Source organism: Plectropomus leopardus, chromosome 18 (assembly GCF_008729295.1).
Source record: "Plectropomus leopardus isolate mb chromosome 18, YSFRI_Pleo_2.0, whole genome shotgun sequence".
NCBI classification, from domain to species: Eukaryota; Metazoa; Chordata; class Actinopteri; order Perciformes; family Serranidae; genus Plectropomus; species Plectropomus leopardus.
Genome location: NC_056480.1, coordinates 26250859 through 26270744, shown reverse-complemented (window position 1 = coordinate 26270744; position 19886 = coordinate 26250859). Strand labels below are relative to the sequence as shown.

General features: G+C 40.0%; 1 protein-coding gene across 1 annotated transcript in view; it reads right to left on the bottom strand.

Annotated features, from left to right (window-relative positions):
* Window positions 1-4654: 4654 nt before the first annotated feature.
* LOC121957715 (hippocalcin-like protein 4) overlaps window positions 4655-19886 on the bottom strand; it is a 32313-nt gene continuing 17081 nt past the window's right edge. The window contains exons 2-4 of the mRNA XM_042506460.1: window positions 9192-9367; window positions 4996-5211; window positions 4655-4852 (exon numbers count right to left, since the gene is read on the bottom strand). Of these exons, the coding sequence (XP_042362394.1) occupies window positions 4655-4852; window positions 4996-5211; window positions 9192-9353 (576 nt within the window). The 5' untranslated portion in view covers window positions 9354-9367. The remainder of the gene's footprint in view (window positions 4853-4995; window positions 5212-9191; window positions 9368-19886) is intronic.

Sequence of the window (19886 nt, the reverse complement as noted above, 5' to 3'; positions counted from 1 at the left end):
AATCTATCTGTTGAGAAAATTTCTTGTGGATGACCACTTTGTTATTTTTAAGCTGATCCAGTGAAATACAAACATGTTGTGATTATAAACTATAAGCTGGGAATCACTGACAGAATTACATTTTCCAGTCGTCAGTCATGATTCACATCCACAAATCGGTAACCACATGTAGACACACACCACCCAGGCTTCCTCGTCAACCTTTTGCTCTTTTTCAAATTGATTTTAGATCTGAGCTGAGTTCAGCAAAGTTCCTCTCCCTCCACCTATTATCAAAGCACTTCCTCTCTGACATTTAGGGAGGAAGACGACGAAAAGGGGATAGAGCAGGACTGTGAGGAGAGAAGAGAGATTTCAGCTTTTCATGTGAAACAACAATGAATCACAGAGGCAGGTGTGGCCTTTCTGAGAAATACTGTTTCTGTCATACAGCCTGCAATTACTGCCCTGATTATTCCCACTCCACACTCTTCCAGTGGCTCCTCCTGGAGCTCTAATTGCTGGTCTTAGAGAGGCCAGATCATGTTTAATATTATTCTTTATCTCTTTACTATTTTTGGTTCTGTTTAAATCACGCATGTGTCAGAGTGCTGACACTTTCCAGAGTTAGCTGCCTAATGGATCCCTCAGAGCCGATTTTCTTTTATTGGTGCGGCCACAAATCATACTTATTCAATGCACAAATAGCATCTGTAATAATGAAGAAATGCAATAACTCATTTAAATGTAGTTAAAGCCTCTGCTATAATTAAATCTGTTAATAAAATGATTACCAAAAATAGTGCTAGTGTTTTTCTTAATTAATTTTCTATGATCTATTACAGATAATGAACTTAACTAATGATTACTATTGATGAAAGAGAGAGTTATTTCATTGTAATTTAACCGTATTGGTGATCACTAAATATCTTAGACATCTTAAATCTAAATCATTCAAAGCACTGAGAGAATATTTTTACTTTGGGTTTTATACATTTTTCCGACCAAGGTAAAAAAAAAAAAAAAAAAAGGTCATGTTATTTCTACAGCGAGAGTTCAGTGTGTGCTGTTCTCGCTGTGCTCCCCTCGGTGTTTTGAAGTGGGCAGCTCTCTGAACGAGGTGATGTCTCTTATTTTTGTAGACCAGGAACAGACGAGCAATATTTGAATCAGAATATAGTGACAGCTGTGGGGGTTTTCTTGCATTGCTGGGTCACATCTGATCAAAATGCACCCACACAGTCCTGGTGAAGCAGGTTAGTGAAGAGTTTCGATGCCAAACTCTTAATAAATAGAAACTAAGGATGTTTTATTTGATTAGATTTTTTCAAAACTTTAACCTGCCCTGTAGAATTGACGCCCATAATGTTAATGTCACATGAGTTTGACAGTGCACAATGACCATATGTAAGGTTAGAAATAAAATTACTTCTGGTTTTACATGAAATGTATGTAGTTAAGTGATTTAACATTGCAATAAAACATTGACTTTTGGTGTAAGACAGGACTGACCTGTGATGTTGAAGCAGTTTTAATTCCAAAGTCGTCAAATGCAGCCATTTTTTGCAAAGCTTTTGGTGTAAGATTCTGAAGCCAAAAGCCACTTTTCGTGTCTGTATGATACACCACTGAATGTTATCAGCTGACAATGCAGCTAGACAGTACTGTTCACGCTGTTATGATTCACCACCACATGACCAGATTGCACCTGCCGCGTACACATGTTACACCACTAGATGGCGTAAGGTTGAAATGCTGCTGGTGACAATGTAATAAAAGGTGCACGAAGGTCTTTATAGGGTGGGTGGGAGAGGTGGTGGATGGATCCAACAAACCCTGGACTTTCATGTAGGAGTCCAGTGTTTGCTTCCTATGTCAACGTGATGGTTTCTTTTGTTACACCTTGCCATGTGCCTCCTTCCCCTGATCCTAATCATCTGTGCCAGCATGTGCAACTGTTGACATCTCGGTGTTAGTTGCCATGTCCTTATGTTGCCTAAACACAACCACGTGCAGCATCATCCCACCATGTGCTTGTGCTGACATCATGGTCAGGGCATCCTGCAACATCAACAGCAGATGCAGAGGGATATCTAGAGCATAATATGTAGACGCGGAAGTCCACTGCAAAGCGGCAATATGGGACGCCTTGGGATGAGAATGTGTTGGTTCTCTTCTGTGATCACTACATCAGTTGCTCAGCATTTAAGTGTTGCTGGGATAGTTTACATTCAACTAAGTTTAAAGCCCGGTGTGTCTCATCAAGATGCTAAAAGTTGCCTGTGGCACGCAGAGGGGTGTGTCAAAGCATAGGTATTTGATGCCCTAGGAATGAGGCTGGCCTGTCTGTGTGCAATGGCAAGCATTACAGGAAACAGTTTAAGCATCAATTTGACTCTCTGATGAGGAGTGTAGTGTGCACCAAAATCAGTGACTAGCAGACGTATCCGAACAGGAAGTGTAGTGAGCATGTTTGATTTGTTGATGTTGTATGTTAGTTATCTTGCAGGGTAACTTGCAGTGGTTGACACAGCACTAGTGGTGGTGAAAAATACACTATCTGCAACAATGTTGTGTGTGTTCCTGTTTACAAAAACTGCACACTTGGCCATGTTTGCTGACAAAACTCTCATTATGCTCACTCTGCTTTCTGTGCTGACAAGTCCACTCTGTGCTGGAGGTTTCAAGTTTCTTTTCAGGTGTTGTGTCAAAGTCTGTTGCCCATACGTCTTTCCCATATTTGAGGATTATTTTTAGCATTAGTGATTTACTCTATCTTGACTGCTGTACATTTGAATTTCAGATTGCAGGAAAGTGCACAGAAATCACCCCTTACCACCTAACTTTGCAGATACTAGGCAGTACAGTCAAGGTCAGACATTTAAGGGGGCATAAAGTTAGAAAAAACACATTTGAGTGGAGGGGAACATTAAGATTTGAAGTTTTCAGGGGCTGAAAGCCACAGTGTGTAATATTTACAAATTGCTGATTCTGGTGTCCCCAAGTGTTGAAAATTAACACTGGGAGACAGCAGTGCACTGCACTAGAAACTACACACTGTCTGCCAATTTATGACATTTCATTAAAAAAATAGAAATTAAATAAAAAAATTCACACAGTGACTTTAATTCCAAAAAGCTGACGTCAACTTGATATTTTATGCTATTAATAATGTGGAGATTAATGTCAAATGTTTATTTCCTGTTGCCTCAGCACACTTAAACTACAGCTGACATTCAAATAAAGCTAAAATAATCACAGAGAGCCATAAAGAGAACACGGTCACTGCTGGAGAAAGGCCAGATTACATTATGTGGAAGGACGGGGCTTTATCCTAACCCAATAACATGTCCTTTGAATAAAACACATGTAATCATTTGGATAGGATATTGATTTTGTGAGCACGTGTGGAAGAGCATTAGGCGCAGCCACAAGTCACAGAGCAGCACATCAGTATGCGTCAGCATGCTGCTGGAGGCAGCCGTCTGAGACATTCATCACCTGTCTGCCTCGCACTCAGAGGGCACAGCGTGCGGACGCCACGCCAGAATCTGTCGGGAAATACTTTAAGTGCCATTCAGCTGTTGGTGGTTGTTGAGGAACAAACGGCACACGCGCAGAAACACACGCAGAGGGGGCAGCTGGATCTGAGCTCGTGGAGTGGGTTTTGCTCGGACAATGTTTGCGCACACTTTCTCACATACCCACACACATATGGGCACCATAACACACACTCACACACAGCTCACGCTATTGTTCATCTACATAATTCTCTCTCTATAGGCATAACATTTGCTTTGCCTCGTCGCTCTCGATGGACAAACAACAGGCGCATTGTTTTGTCTAATGCCATTCCTTTCCCTTCAGTGGCATCGATTCTCTCATTTAACTTTGAGAAATATGGCAAATAAGCATTTGTTGATGGTCATTGAAATCCATGTTAATTTACAAAATTTGGAAGCAACCTACTTTGCAAATTTAAATCAAAATTTTAAGATCTTGGGGTGACCTCTAGCTCACCTGGTAGAGTGTGCACCCCATGTGGCTAAGCTTCTGGAGCGGCCCCGGGTTCAGCCTGTGGCCCTTTGCTGCGTGTCACTCCCCCCTCTCTCTCCCACCTTTCCTGTCATTCTCAGACTGTCCTATCAATAAAGGGAAAATGCCCCAAAAAATAATCCTAAAAAAAAAAAAGTCTTAAAGGGTGGGCAAGCCTGAATACAAATTACAAATGAAAAATTGGGCAAATACGTGTTCTAAAAAGATAGCTGATCTTTGCACCTAAGTCACTTTGCAGTTTATTGCACTGCAGGGTGCTTCGGTCTGTGCAGGTGGAACTGCAGGAATTTCCTCTTTTCACAGATCATATTGGATGTTTAAAGACACCCAGATAGACTGAAGCACAAGTGAACTGCAGCAGAGAACTGCGCAGCAGGGCAGCCTGGGAGAAAAGAATGGCATCAATCAGGGGTCCACTGTGTTCCAAACATGGCTCACTGCCACAAAAAAAAGGAAAAAATCTTCCCTACCTCCTCCACCTCCTCCTTCTCCCCAAACTGCAGCCCTCCCTTTCTTCCCAAACCCTTCTCTTCTCTCATCCTCCTTCCTTCTCTTGTTTCAGTTCAACTCTTCCCCATCCCTCCGCTCCCTCCCTCCATTCCTCCACCCATCCCTCTCTCTACTTCTGCATGTCACACTGCAGCAGTAGGACGATGGAGGGGTCAGACTTAGCGGCCTCTTTAAACTCTTCCAGGGTGATCTCGTCGTTGTGGTCCTTGTCCATCTTGGAGAAGATCTTGTCCACGCGCTGCTGTGGGGTCAGCCCGTCCTCGTTCATACGCATCATGATCACAGTGCCGACCATCTTGTAGATGGCCTGCAGAGGGGACAAAAATGTTACATTTTCTCTTTAAACTCATAAATAACATAGATGATTTCTCCTTTTCTAAGAGCCAGTAAAAATATCCAAATCTAATACCAAAATCAAACATTCTCAGGCGCAAACTCACAAACACTCACCTCAATGATCTCCAGCATCTCCATGCGCGTGATCTTTCCGTCCCCGTCCAGATCATACATGTTGAAGGCCCAGTTGAGTTTCTGCTCGAAGCTGCCCCTGGAGGTGATGGACAGGGCGCAGATGAACTCCCTGAAGTCGATAGTCCCGTCGCCGTTCTTGTCAAATGTCCGAAACGCGTGCTGGGCGAACTTTGAGGCATCACCATATGGGAAGAACTGGAGCGTGAAAAAACAGAAAAAAAAGGTGGCAGTTACATTTGATGTTATGTTGACTCAAACGAGGGAAAATTGTGTGCCTCTCCACACCAGTCAAGCTCCACATTTGGGATGATAACAATTAATTGATGATCGATTAATTGGTCATTCATCATTTAATCGAATGCGTGAAGTTTAATTGATTAATCGATAGGCTCAGAAAAGCTGTCAAAGTATGAGCAATATGTTGCTGCGAGCTTTGACTGAAGATAAAACACATCTGGTATTGCTGGAAATAAGCAATGTTTTTTTTTTCAAGTAACGATTAATTGATTAATTGATCATTAATTTTACCAATTAATCAATTAATGAAAGTGCTTCCTATTTGCAACCCTATTCCACATACAGTTTGTATTAGGGCTGGGAGATATGGAAAAAAGTCTTATCACAATAATTTTTTATGATATTTTTTATGATATCTGTCGATATCAATATATATCACGATATAAATCAGATCACTGTTTCTGTCAAGCTTAAAGGTTCCCTTTGACTCCTAAGTGAGATATGAAGATGTCATAGTTCACTGACACAGTTTCATTTGACCATGGTGTGTTGGAGTATAATAAACATATGATTTATTATTATTTATTAAACTTTCCAGCATTATATGAAAATTAAAAGCTCCATCTTAAACGAACTTCAGGAAAATTTAAGCATATTATGCTGATAATAGGCCGACTTCTCCTGACTGCAGGACTCTGACTTCAACTTCTGTCAATCTTGTGTGAAACTTCTGTGCTATTAATCATTTTACTTGGGAATTAAAAAATTTTGAGTAGGCCTACTTCTCCTATAGCTGCCAACAGCCTGCCAACATTCCCTGTTAGAGAAAGGTTGAAAATAAGGTAATGTGCCTGTGGCCCCAGGCCTCCAAAACATTACATCTGCCCTTGGTAATAGTAACGAGAGTCCATCCAAAGAGTCCATCCAAAGTCTGACTAAACATAAAACTAACACAAAGTAGTCTGTCTAAAGAAGTCACTTTCCAACTCTGCAAATTTGGCTGTTTCAGACACCTTGGTGCTGTGAGGAGAAGCTGTGCTCTGTTTGTTTGTCTCACTGCGCTGCTGTCAGACCATCAGCTGGTTTGATCCGCGATGATGAAACGCTGTGGAGGCACATACGATCCGGTTGTCAAACACTCAGCTACATTCTCGAGTCAAAGTTGTTCACTGCATTTGGTTCGCCGCTGCGCTATTTTTATTATCATTGCTGTTCGTCTTGTCTGTCAAAACATGGCAGGAATGCATTCTACCGATGTTCTATCGACTATGTCTCATATTTCAATCAAGGAAAAGTTATTTCGCGAAATCTGATTTATTTTCCCTGTGTGATCCAGATGTAACTGTTTAATGACAGTGTAAACAGCACAAATCAAATCTTTTCTCAGATGATAGTCATCTAATTGTAGTTTTTCTTCTCTCCTGCGGTTTGACTGGATGCTGTCTCACTGGTTGGGAAAAAAGTTAATCTAGGGAATGAAGTATTGACCTGCTGGGAATGAATAGTGTTAAAGGTTTTATTGAAATCAATTATTTTGTGGCATACCTTTTAAATAACATACTTTTTAATCTTTGTGTTTGGGGGAAGATATTCAAGTCATAAGGCTCTAGTAGAAGTGAAGTCACGAGTCATTGGTGTCTAAGTCCAAGTCGAGTTGCATGTCGTCTTTGATTTTTTAAAGTTAAGTCTAAAGTTATCAAATTTGTGACCTCTCTGTTTTGTGGCGTCAGATCTCGAACAAACCGCAGCCCGCAAAGTTTGTTTAAAAGCTGTTGCAACTGAAGGTAGCAGCATGAAGAATTTATTTTAACATGTTATTTTTTTGCTGGGTTTTAGTTTACGTTCATATGATATCAGAAGGTCGTAGTTTCTGAGCTGGGAAGTAATTCTTACAACCGTTGTGTTCATGTTCTTTGAGGTTGTAAAATGGGAACAACATGAAAGCTACAAAGAAGATGGGTTACATTTAAGTGCTAAAAGCATTTAAACAAGAGGTTGACAGCTGTTTATTCATGACATTGAAAACTGAAGGAAACAGATAGGGGGAAGCCATGATTTCAAGGATACGTGAGTATTTTATTCATGAAAACATCTGCTTATTAAAAGCAGTTGGGGATATGAGGGGGGATGCTATCTTAAACAACTGATAATATTAACATGTAAATTCAAAAAAAAGGTTCCTACCAATGACCAAATATTGACTTTTGCCTGCCATGTTTATGCATTTTTGACATCAAGTCAGCAACTCAAGTTATAAAATAGTCCCAGAGTTCTTTTTTTCCGACATGAACGACCGTTCATGTGAATTTTTCCAGTGGGAAAGTCGTCATTCCGATTATCACATAAAATTAAAAATAGGCCTTGTTTTCGACATCTTCTTTCACCTGAAGTTATACACAGTCAGCACCGAGTCAACCCCAAGCTCTTCTTCCAGCAGTTTTTCAGGGCGTCATTATAGGGGCAGTTTTTGCAGTGGAGATGTGCACCAGTTGGCGAGACCGCTTAAAACTACCCCCGAGTTCCTGCAGTGGAAATGGGCCTACAGAAATGCTGCAGGGTGCTTTTGGTATCGATATCACATGCCCAGGAGTATGACAGAGCTTCAGCGTTTGACGACTTGGAGATCAGAACAAACTGTTTATAGTACTATATCTTGGCTCTAATCCTTTGGTTCTGACAGTCAGGAGCCGATGTTGTTTCGTTGAATCTTGGAATTTCCAGCTCAGCTCCTACAATAAGTCTAAAATACAGTGTACACAAAACTGTTACATTTATACTGTTAGGTGCAAAAAATGCCCCATTGAAACCCAATATTTTTTTAGATTTTTTTGAATGATGATTGATGAATCATTCATTCATCATTATGAATGATTTTTGAAAAGTGCATATTGTGTGCAGAGAGTTATTAGTGTAAGTATTTCACACTGCATAAAAATAATAATGTGTAAAAATTGACATTGCTGCTATTTATTGACAAATCCTAGGCTGTGATCATAAAAAAAAAATACTTTGCTTGTAGTATATTTAAAAAATAATAAATTTTTCTTCTTTCCTTTTTTTTCCCTCTAGAAACATAGTGGCATCATGACAAAAACCTGGCCTTTAAAGGGTTTGACATTTTGAAAATCAATGAATATTTGATATTTATGATTAGGACTAATGTTGAGTAATAACTCAATTCAAAGGGTAATAACTCAACGAAAGTAGCAATTTTCATGCATCGTATTTTTTAGAGCTTGATTTTGAAGAGCACATTTTGAGCTCAGAGTGTGTAATATTAAAGCAAGCCCTAAGGGTTAAAAACACATTTTAGAGATAAACTTCTGCAACTGGAGACTTTACAAAGAGGAATTGAGCCTCTAATGCAGGTTAAACTTCAATCCATCCTTTTTCTGCCACTTATCTGTGGTATTTTTACTGCCTGATATGATGATACAAAATTAGTTTAGTTTCTCATTTCATTTTTCGACAGTGACAGATTGCCTGCTACAGCTGATGTATTTGTATGTGAATAAGAGGATAAATGAAACCGATTTTAAAAATATCTTTGACCCCTGTTCATCTGTGATAAATCAGTCAGCGTCTCTCTGGCTTTGTGTCATCTCGAAGCTCTAGAATGTTCTGAGGAAGTTTTGGGGCATTAACAGAAACTCTGGCAATATAAGAAGCTCCGCCTCCTCTCTGTGCCCCAAAACACAAGATCATTAGTCAGCCACAGTAACATAAGCTCTCTATGTAACAAGGCAGCAATGACTCATTTAAAAGGTAACTTTTTTTCATTTTATGTAACTATGGAAAAATAATGAGGACAATTTTCACTGCAGGCCCGAACGATAAAAAAAACACTGTGTGAAGACCCCAGCCCTTCTTATAATCAGCTGATGATTTCACCTCCTTTAGTGTCATTTCCTCTTTTCGTGCCTGTGCCTCCCCCTCACCTTAACATAGAGCTGCTGAAACTCCTCCAGGTTGAGGATGCCTGAGGGACAGTCTTTGAGGAAGCCTTTGTACCACTGCTTGAGCTCTGCCTCGTTGAATTCGGTGTTCTTGGTCAGGTCATCGAGGACCTCCGGAGCCAGCTTACTGTTGTGTTTCCCCATGATGCTTCACCTCTCTGGGAGGAGGGAGGGAGATAGAGAGAGAGCAACAGGGTTAACACACAGGTGAGGAGTTGCTAGACAAAGCGCAGCAGCAGCAGTAATGCTCCTGTTGTTGCAACAGCACGGGTCTCTGAGGACAGACGCATGAATTGTCTTCCAGTCCCTCGGGTTTATTCTCAATGTGGAAAACCTGCCTTGAGTGTTTGTGCAGCAGACACATGGATTATCTAACACGTTCTCAACACTCCCACCACCTCCGGACGATTCCAGATAAGAATCAACCACTTCACCTCAGTGTGCAATTATTTCCACTGAGGATTGTCCTCCTCCATGTGTTTAACCCTTTGAAACCTGGAGCGACATCACTCTTCTTGTGCTGCTTTCAGATGCCTTTCACAAGTATTTAACCTTTAAACTTCTGAGGAAATTGGTGTGATTTTTTTTTTTTTTTTTTTTTCAAAAACATGGAAAAAAAAGTTCCACAAATTGCAAGTTGATATTTTTTTAAAAGCTAGAAGAAAAAATGTCCAGGGAAAAAGAGTAAAGCTAGGGAAAAACTCTACACATTTATTACAACATTTAAAATTATTTACAAAATTCTTAATTTAATAATTTATAATAAACATTTATAATTTTTACATTATTAATATTAATATTACAATTTATTTATCATTAATGCCAAATTGAATGAACTGGTGGAGAAACACGATGAATAGAGATGCCTCCACACAGGTGCTCTGCGTGACAAAACCAAGTCATTAACATCCAGTCATGCACTGTGGCATGTATGAAAATGATTTGTCACCAGATCTCATTCAAACTGAACACCTAAGGGTGATTATGGAGTTGAAATATTTGAGACTTTTCACACCAAGCGCCAGCAGTTCTTAAGAATAGATCTCATTTCAAGTTAAAAATCTGAGCATGTTTATTCCTATGAGCCTAACCACCGTGGATGCAAAACTCAGGGGGATTTTGAATATGCTGGCATGGTGGATGTTTCCATACACATTGTAATAGTGGAGCAGGCAGGTCTTGAGTAGAAATTAGCATATAGCATACTGGGGATTCTGAAGGCTGCAACAATTTCTGTCAGTTTTTTTTTTTTCTTTTTGAAGCAAACAATCTTGCAAATAATGACCCTGCAAGACTCCCAGTCTTTGCAAAATCTCATAGTCTGCAACTTATGACTCATTGTAGATGTGAGAGGGTGACACATTTAAATCTATTCAAAGTGTTTTCAGTCTTTTCAAAGTATTTTCAAAGTATTCTAATGCATGGTATGACTTGCTGCATAGATTATTTTAAAATGCACTGAAATGCACGACACTTTACATATCCGAGGTGGCACCAAGTCATTGTTTTACAAAGTCACATGTAAATTTCAAGTTTTTGCACTGAAGTCCCAAGTCAAGACAGGCAGATCCCGAGTCAAGTCCCAAGTCCTAAACTTTTTAGTTTCGAATTTCAAACGAGTAATAATGCACTCTGAAACAAATGTAATGCTATTTAACAACAGAGTAAACATTTATTAAATTTACAAAAATAATTCATGCTTTTTCATTCTATTGAAATTTGTACTTATTTATTTAAAAAAAAAAGTTTGTTGGCAGTTGTCAGTCTCCGGCGGTAATTTTTGACATTTTACATACTGTAGTTCATTTTATGTTGACTATTTACCTCATAGTTTTTGTAAACAAATGAAATAATCCTCGGGATCTTTTTTTTCCCAACTGTTGCTCAATAATGTAAAGACAGTTCTTCATGGTTCTTTCCTGCAATTTGATTGGATCCTCTCAGATTGGTTCAAAAGTCACTTTGCTGATTCAGCAAAGTGACTTTTGGCACACTTTTTAGATAAAACACCTTTTAAGTAATCTTTGGGCTTTGGGAGAGATATCAAGTATTTTCAAGTCAAAAGGCTCAAGTCCAAGTCATGAGTCCCTGGTGTTAAAGTGCTAGTCAAGTTGCAAGTCTTTTTTGATTTTATCAAGTCGATTCTGAAGTCATCAAATTTGTGACTCAAGTCCACACCACCAGTGAAGCGATATGATAAAGCATGCATAATTATAGATGCATCAACATGTTCTCCACTTTACTTAACACATACAGTGACAATTTATTACACTGCGCAGACCATATTTTATGAGTCCTTACTAGTATGCTATGTTATAACTGGTAAAAAGCATCCATGAGACACTTATAACTCATTTCAAATTACATCTATGTGCTATGACTGATGATAAAGTGCATCAAAAAACATTATGTATATTTATGAGTGCATTCGTAAAGCATTATGAATGCATTATTGATGTGATCTTCATAGAAAGAAAACGACTTTGTAAAACTATCAAAAAAATCTGCATTAAACAAGTGGAACCATCTATTAAAATAATTTGATGAAACAGTCTCAGCAGTATACATAAAATACAGAACAAAGGTCACTTCTACAAAAGGCCTTCATATTTCTAGAATGTCTCTAATAATGAGTCTACCTTAATAATGACCTGGTGTGAGTAAAGCCCCAGACAGCATCACTGCTATTCTGCCATAAAATGGCCCGTTACCCAGACTCCTCGCCGCACACTTGTCCACATGGCCGAGAAGCGTTGCAGTGTCCTCATGACGCCATCCCTGACTCATGGCCCCGTCTGACGGCTTTCGCACTTTGACACCAGGACGCGGCCGAGCCAAGCGGCCACAAATCCCCCTCTAAATTGCAGAGGGAGCGCAGGGCCGTTTCAGAGGCTGAAATATCATCCTGTCATGCTTTATGCCGAGTGAGTCATGTAGACGGAGGCAACTGAACCCCAAGTCACTGCAAAGTGCACAGATATTCTGGACTTTGTATTCCTGTGACAAGTGGGAGGCTCTGTAGGAGAGAGAAGAGCTTAGAGGGAGAGCCGTAAAGGATATCAATAGGAGACAGGATGTTCCAGCTGTAACTTGTTTTGAAAAGGTCACCTGTGATCAAGTTGAAACGAGGAAAAGGATGTTTCCTTTAGCCCTGTCTACACATGTACATATTTTCTTAAATGGCTATATTCATTTGTTTTGGCTTCTCATCAACATGCAAACTAAGTTTTAGGTCACTAAAATGCAGATTTTTTTGAAAGTGGCTTCTAAGGTGCATATCTTTCTTCACAGGTTACCTTATATCTGTGTGGATGATTAATACAAAGCATTTTGGGAAACAATGAGGAAATCTTCTCATTTCCTGCATGCCCATTGTTGCTTTGTGTAATGAGCATACTGTACCATACCCATGGCTACTCGGGCTGGCGGATATTGCTTTGACCCTTTGAAACCCAAGCAAATTTGCTTGATTTCTTTCAAAAACATGGAAGGAAGGCGATGGGCAACTTAGGAAGAAATGTCCCCAAAATTTGCTTTTTTAAGTACAAGAAACATACTTAAAAATTTGCAAAAAAAAAAAAGTAAAAATAGAAATCAAAATGTATTGGGGGGTAAATGTCTTTGTCTTTGGTAAGTGTTTAGTCAAAACTATCCCTTTCAACATCAAATACATCAAGTTTATAGCAACTTTTTATAGTCAAGTGAAGTTTAGACTAAAAAATGACTAAATAACAAGAGCTCCCTGAGGTTTTACAAAATCAAAGTTCCTCCCATGCTGACACTTTCTTTCCTCTTTTTAATGAATTTTATCGGTGATCATTAAAATTAAATGGCGATACAGATAATCAGCAAAATGCCAGATATCGGCTCTAATAATCAGCCAGGCCTCAATCTATCGACCCCAACTATGGAGCATGTGCAGAACATGAAAAAGTACATCAAACCAAACCGCATTATCTAAGCGTGTTAGTACGACTTTGCGAAACTCAACTAATATGATTTCAGTTGGACTCACATGTTTACATGTATTTTAACCCCTTGAAACCTGATATTGGCTTGATTTCTTTAAAAAACACGGAAGGCAGGCAATGAGGGACTTAAAAAATGACCAAGAAAATAGTAAGAAATTAGTAAAAAGTTACAAGAAAATAACCTGAAATTAGCCAAACAAAAATTGAAAGAAAAGTAATAAAAACAAAACAGGACATGACCTGAAAAGGTGCTAAAATTAAATGAAAAAAAAAAAAAATACAGTTGCAATCAGAAATATTTAACCCCCTCACCTCAAAAGACATTATAGTGATGTGGATGACAGATAATGAAAATAAATGACAAGAAACCTCATTAAACAACAAAAGATATGTACTGATACAGATTTGAGTTATTTTGACAACAGAAGTTGACTTAACTTTGAAGTTCAAATAAATAATGTAACTCTTTTAACACGTGCATGTGCAGTATAATTATAATTCAACCCCCGGTAAAATATTTCGGATTGCACCTGTATATATAAATAACTATTTAAGCTAATTTTTAAAGTAATTATCTTATCACCTTTTACAGTTTTTTGCAATTTGTGAGATATTTCATGCAAAGTTGATTATTACCCTTTTTCCCATGTTTTTGAGAGAGAGTTTTTGTCTCAAAGATTTAAATGCTTGGGAAAGACAGAAGAAAATAGATGACAATCCAGTTTTCAAAGGGTTGAAAGTCCAGTTTTAGCCAGACTAACACAATAATTCAGCTTTTCTAACATCATGTAAACAGACTGTCTGATAGTGGGTCAGAAGTGATAAAGAGGACGGATTACTTTTGTGAGTCTTTGCATTTTTATTGGAAAAGCCTGCACAGCGTACCTTTAAGAAAAGCAAAGACAGATTGCTGTCCAACAAGAAAATGAAAACAAAATGTTCCTATAAACTGAATGACAAATATAAAAGGTGCAACCAAAGCCTGATCGCTGGATGGGTCAGCTGTGTATCCATCTGTTCGCTGCACATTTCAAACATCTTCCACTTTTTTTTCAGTCATTGCCAGAAGAAAGCTCCCACTTTTAGCGTGTTTATAGCAGAAGCCAGCATGTGTCAGCCATAAAAGAGCCATTCTAAGTGTTCCATCTCCACAAAGGACTTTGTTTTTAAAACTGTGCACTAACACAAATGGATCCCGTTAGAGATGACTCAGGATTTTTTTTTAGGTGAGGAAACTTCCCGGGGCCATCTTTGTCAAATGAGCAAAGCGCTTGTCTTTGTTTAGACGCACACACAGTTTGACAAGGTTAACTACTGCAGGATGGATGCAGACAGATGTTTGAGGCAGCAGGGGAAGGATCATGTTGTCGCAGCATCACCTGTAGCGCCATTTTCCCCTGAGAAGCAGGAGGTCACTGCGGATGGGCCGTCATTAAACTCAAAATATTCTACTTGGTATCTGAAATGTGTATGACTCTGCCTCAAGCAGCACACACTCAGAATGAAAGTTTAACTCTCCCTGAATCATTGATAGTGTCCACTCAGGTAACTATGGAAATGACTGACTGCATCGACAAAGACACCACAAGCGGTGGGTTTATTTTGGCTTGTACCCTCCCGGGCACACACACAAATACACATACACGCTCCATAGAGATGCCAACGTTGTGTCTAGCCTCTGACTGAGGCAGATGAGATTTTATCCCTCTGTTAGGGAGGCAAATGTAGCAGATAATAGAGTTTCCTGTGGAAGCCAGCGAGGGGCGTGAGCAGCCGGGCGAGCAAATCCATTGGAAACTTACCCCATCTGAAAGAGTCAAAATAAACACTGCTCACGCCAGCAAAACAGGCAACCCGTAGGTTCATTCTAATCATTCCCGGGTCGGATGCTGTCTTCCAGTCGGGTTGCTCGGGTCCCTGCCAGCTCGTCTCACCGAGGCAGAAATCTATTGTGGGAGACTGCTGAGGTGTCAGAGGTTGTCTGGAGATAACCCTGGCTGTTTCTTTTTCTTGCTTTAGCAAATAACTCAAATCTCTGGGGGCGTCAATGAGATGCATTCAGAATACAGATGAACTGGCTTCAATTCTATTTCCTCTCTTCGCCTGCCTTGGAAAGAGCGATACTTATCTGAATGCATTAACTTATGCATATGATGGTGCACATGCATGTCAAACTTGCTGTGTTAAGAAAAACAAGGAATGGAAAGGCAGACATGAATGCATAAAATATAGGCGCTTGATGTTCCTGTTTATGTAGCCTGGTTGCAGGATGAATTACTCTGTATGCGACATTCAACGTTTTATTATAGCAGCAAGCCACTATTTGCTATGCAAAGATATGGTGGAGTAACAGCATCCCAAGCAGAGAGTGCAGTCACGTTCCCTCTGTGTGTGTTGTAAGCTGAGCTTCTCTGTGGTTTGTTGTGCATGTTAGACCACTGGTTAGCTCATCGCTGGCACTGTGTTCATATGGGGTTTACCACTGATATCAGAACAGCATCATCATGGAACGGTAGCACTAGTTCAGCAGAGAGTAAAGGTACACAACCTCTGTGTGTGTTGTAATCTGAGCCTCTCTGCTTTTTCTTACATCGCTTACCACTGATATCAGGACGGCACAATGCGTAGGACTAACCCTCCATATCACCCCTGGTTATCTTTTGCCCTTTTTACGCAGAGGATGCATTTTAGAGGCGTTATAAAGTCCCTTCTTTTATGCTGTCTTTGCATTTTTTCACAGAACCAAACAACGGCAGCATCGTGCCACTGCAGTGTGTGTGCTTTCAGACAGCATGCCAGCATTGTGGAAACAAAAGAGGCACAACAGGCATGACGTTTAACACAACCACAGCAGCTTCTAGTGCGACATATAACATATGTGTCTGTAGCACTCTCTAAACAATACACAACATAACATGGCAATAACAATTATTTCCCATTTCTGTCATATGGCGGCTGATCTTGTCCTCGAAGGATTCCTGGGTCTCGCTGTTGTCTCAATTTGATATTCTTCTTCTATGTGTAACTGCTGCTAGTGGCTTTTTCAGTCTCTAGCCATTGGATGCATAAATAAGACATTGTCAAAATGTTACTCCCGTCCTGCTACTCCTGTTCCCTTTTACACAGACACCGCTGCAGTGATGTAACTACCTCTAATGCTGGTTTAAAGTCGAGACATATCTGTCCCCCCTTTCCTCGATTGTACCTTTTTATACGGAAACATGCAGTATAAAAAGAGATAGAGTTCAGTTTGTCAGCACTGTTGCCATTGCTTAGCACTGTTTATGGAGTTAACACCGTTAGCTGCTAGCTACCAGCTAAACCACCTTCATGTTGAGAACTTTGCTGCATTCATGTGAAGGTCTTAGTTTCTAAGTTTGGAAGTCGTTCTTCCGACTTTGTTGTGTTCATGTGCTTTGAAGTTGTAAAGTGGGAAAAAACATGGAATTTTCATATAAAATGTTTACCTTTCCTATAGTCACCACCCTACGTTATGTAACTCGCTACTAATTGGTTAAAGCAAAAACACAAAACAAATTATCATAACCTCTTCACGTCTACCAGCTGACTGACATGATGTGAGACTGAACAAATTAAGTAACAAGTCGGTCTCATTATCAGGCTCCCTGATTCTGCTGATCTTGATTTTGCTGCACACAGGAAATTAGTTTAGAATTAACAGATGAATACAGAGGTTAGCAGCAATCATCTGGCTTCTGTCAGCTATCAACTGCTTTAGTACAAAATGACCAATTTCAGTTTTGGCTTTGATAAACCCATAACAGCCCACAAAGGATCTAATCCCAGGGAAAAAAATGTTTACTCCCTCTCACGCCAGTACATTCAATTTCACTCCCTCTGGTGCAAATATAAAATAGCTTTATTCCCTAACTGCTGTAATTTTCCTCAAATATACCATTCAACTCTGAACAACTGCTCCTCACCTCCAACAAAGGGATCAATAGGCTGCTGTTGTGCATGGTGACGTCTTTGACAGTCCGTTCACGTCAACAGACGAGGGAGGCTCTAGCATGCGCATACACACACACACACACACACACACACACGAACACGAACACGAACACACGGCAGCTATGACCAGGACATATTAGTTCCATCACACACAGTCGGTCTCTGAATTTTTTTGCGCATATTGACACTCGCATAAAGACATGAAAAATATAATGACATAGAAGGAGAGAGGACAAGCGGAGAAAAGGAAAAGAGGATGTGTGTGGAAAAAAAGAAATCGGACAGGGAGGATGACTCAATCTTCACACCTCCGAGGGAGAAGACAAATAGACAGACATAGAGAGAGACGGGGAGTGAAATGGTGAAGAAGACGGAAGGACGGTGAAAGATGGGAGGCGGCAGGCAGATAAGCAGAGCTTGTAGAAAATTGTCCCAACAGCCATTCAGTGGAGAAGGACATGTATCTTATTGAGTCTGAAGGGGCCTTAACGCATGTTCATTCCAGCTGTCACACTAAGAGTAAACACAAAGTCTAATCTGGGTTGTAAATGCGTGGAAGATTGTCTGTGCGTGCATATGTGTGTGTGACAGTCCAGTTAGGTTGCAATGTAGCGGATAAGTTTTCGTCAGTAGCAACAACGCTTACGCTTTGATGGCCATTTTCTCAAACTCAAGGCACTTTATTTTCATTAGAGTGATACATTGAGTGGTTTTCTGACAGGCGGGTTTCCATTAACCCTCAAGCTGCACAAATCTAAATTGGGAATACAAAATACACCTAATGGAAACACGTTAATTAAAAAAAACCTCCCATTCAATGCAAATTTTTTTATGCTTGCATGAGGTGGTATTTCATGTGATTTGAAAAAGACATATTTTGCAAAACTGCAATACTTTTTCCACTGTTTGGCTCACTCGGGCATGATGCAGCAGGCACTAGAGGTGGTGTTATTGCATCACATAGCTCTTCAAAAGTTAAGCGGATCATCCGGAGGTTTAGAATCCACAATTCCTCTGTGAAATCATGGGCTATCCCAGGGATGACAGCTAGTGCGGTGGCTGTCGCCATCGCCATGCTTCTTGGAACGTTATCTCAAGAGGAGAAGTCACATAACATCACTCAGTGGAAACGCAGTCATCTGGCAACTGTGTTTCATCGACATTTCAACAATATTGCTTAAGTTTTGCACAAATCTGTAATGGAAACCCCCCTGGTGGCAACAGAGGATTACCGCAATGAAAGGTGGAATCATTTAATTTGTTGTAAGCAAAAATGCCAATCATTTCTTGGTTACAGCTGGTAATGATTTAAATGTTTTAGAATAAGTTGTAAACTGAATAGCCTCACCAGAAAACTCTGATGGATAGTATCCCTGAATTTGTGATTTGATAAGGGGATGGTTGTTATTGAAGCCATGAAATGAATTAAAAAAACAATTAAATATGATAACGTGGTAAAAACTGGGAAACAATCGAATAGTGTCAAATAGCAAGGGGTGTTTAGGATATGACTTTAACTCAAATAACCTTTTTTTTAGTTATTGGACACTCGCAGCGAGTGGCAACACGAGGAACAAAACAAGGTTGAAAAGCAGTTGCCCTCACTTTCATTATTATGAGGCTCAGGCGCTCTTTAACTGTACGAAGCCCGGAGGGGAAAATGTGTTGGTGTCCCTGTGACTGAAAATGATTAGCTGGCAAAAGCTGTAATTGAGTTGGAAAGAGAGCAAAAATGGGAAGCTTGGCCATACAATAGTCATTTCCTGTGTGTGTGTCTGTGTCTGTGTCTGTGTCACTGTGTGTATGGATGTGTGTTGTGTGTTTGCAGTGGCAATAACCTCTGTGAGAGTGGAAAAAGTACAATGGACTGTAGCAGCAATGGGAGAACAATCAATAGGATACCAGTCCAATACCAGCCCAGGCTATGAGCTACACTGTGAAGCACGTGTGTGTGTGTGTGTGTGTGTGTGTGTGTGTGTGCATCAGAGAGAGAAATACTAGAGTATAGAAATCTGATGAGAGGTGGATGGACAGCGCTTGATATGTGGATGATAAACTGCACCCTGATTGGTCTTCGTGGCAGCTCACCAAACCATCAAAAGTGACACGGAACAATTTGTTGCCTTGACAACAGTTGCCCGGCTCACTGCCAGACAGCCGCAGCGGCAGCAGATGATGCCTATGGCCAATCGAAACAGTCCATCTGCCAACTGGACCTGACCAACTGGCTCACTGATATCTGGGCTTGATGTGAGGGTTTATTGAAAATCTCAATATTGGCCACAGTCTTCTCCATCCCACATGACGCACTGTGTTTGATTTGATATTTAGTGTGGAACTGAACAGTTGAGGTTGTTTACAAGAAGCAACCTAATTTAATGCAATTACATTTCTAGTGCAATTAGTGTATACTAAAAGAAGTATTTTACCAATATAAAGATGGTCTTCAAGTAAAAAAGTGACATCTATACAAGACAAAAAATACTTTGAGCAGAGAAAAAGGACTATTGCTCAAGAGGTAGAAAACCTACAACTACCAGAATGCACACCAGACCAATAGATGCTCCCTTTGGTGGGTGACACAATTCGCACTCATCTGTTTGAAAAATCAGAAACAGCATCTTGGTTTAAATTTGATCAGTGCCCCTCTCAGGGATGTAATGATTCACTCAACTCACAATTCGATATGATTCACGATACTGGGTTCACGATACAATTTTCTCACGATTTCTTT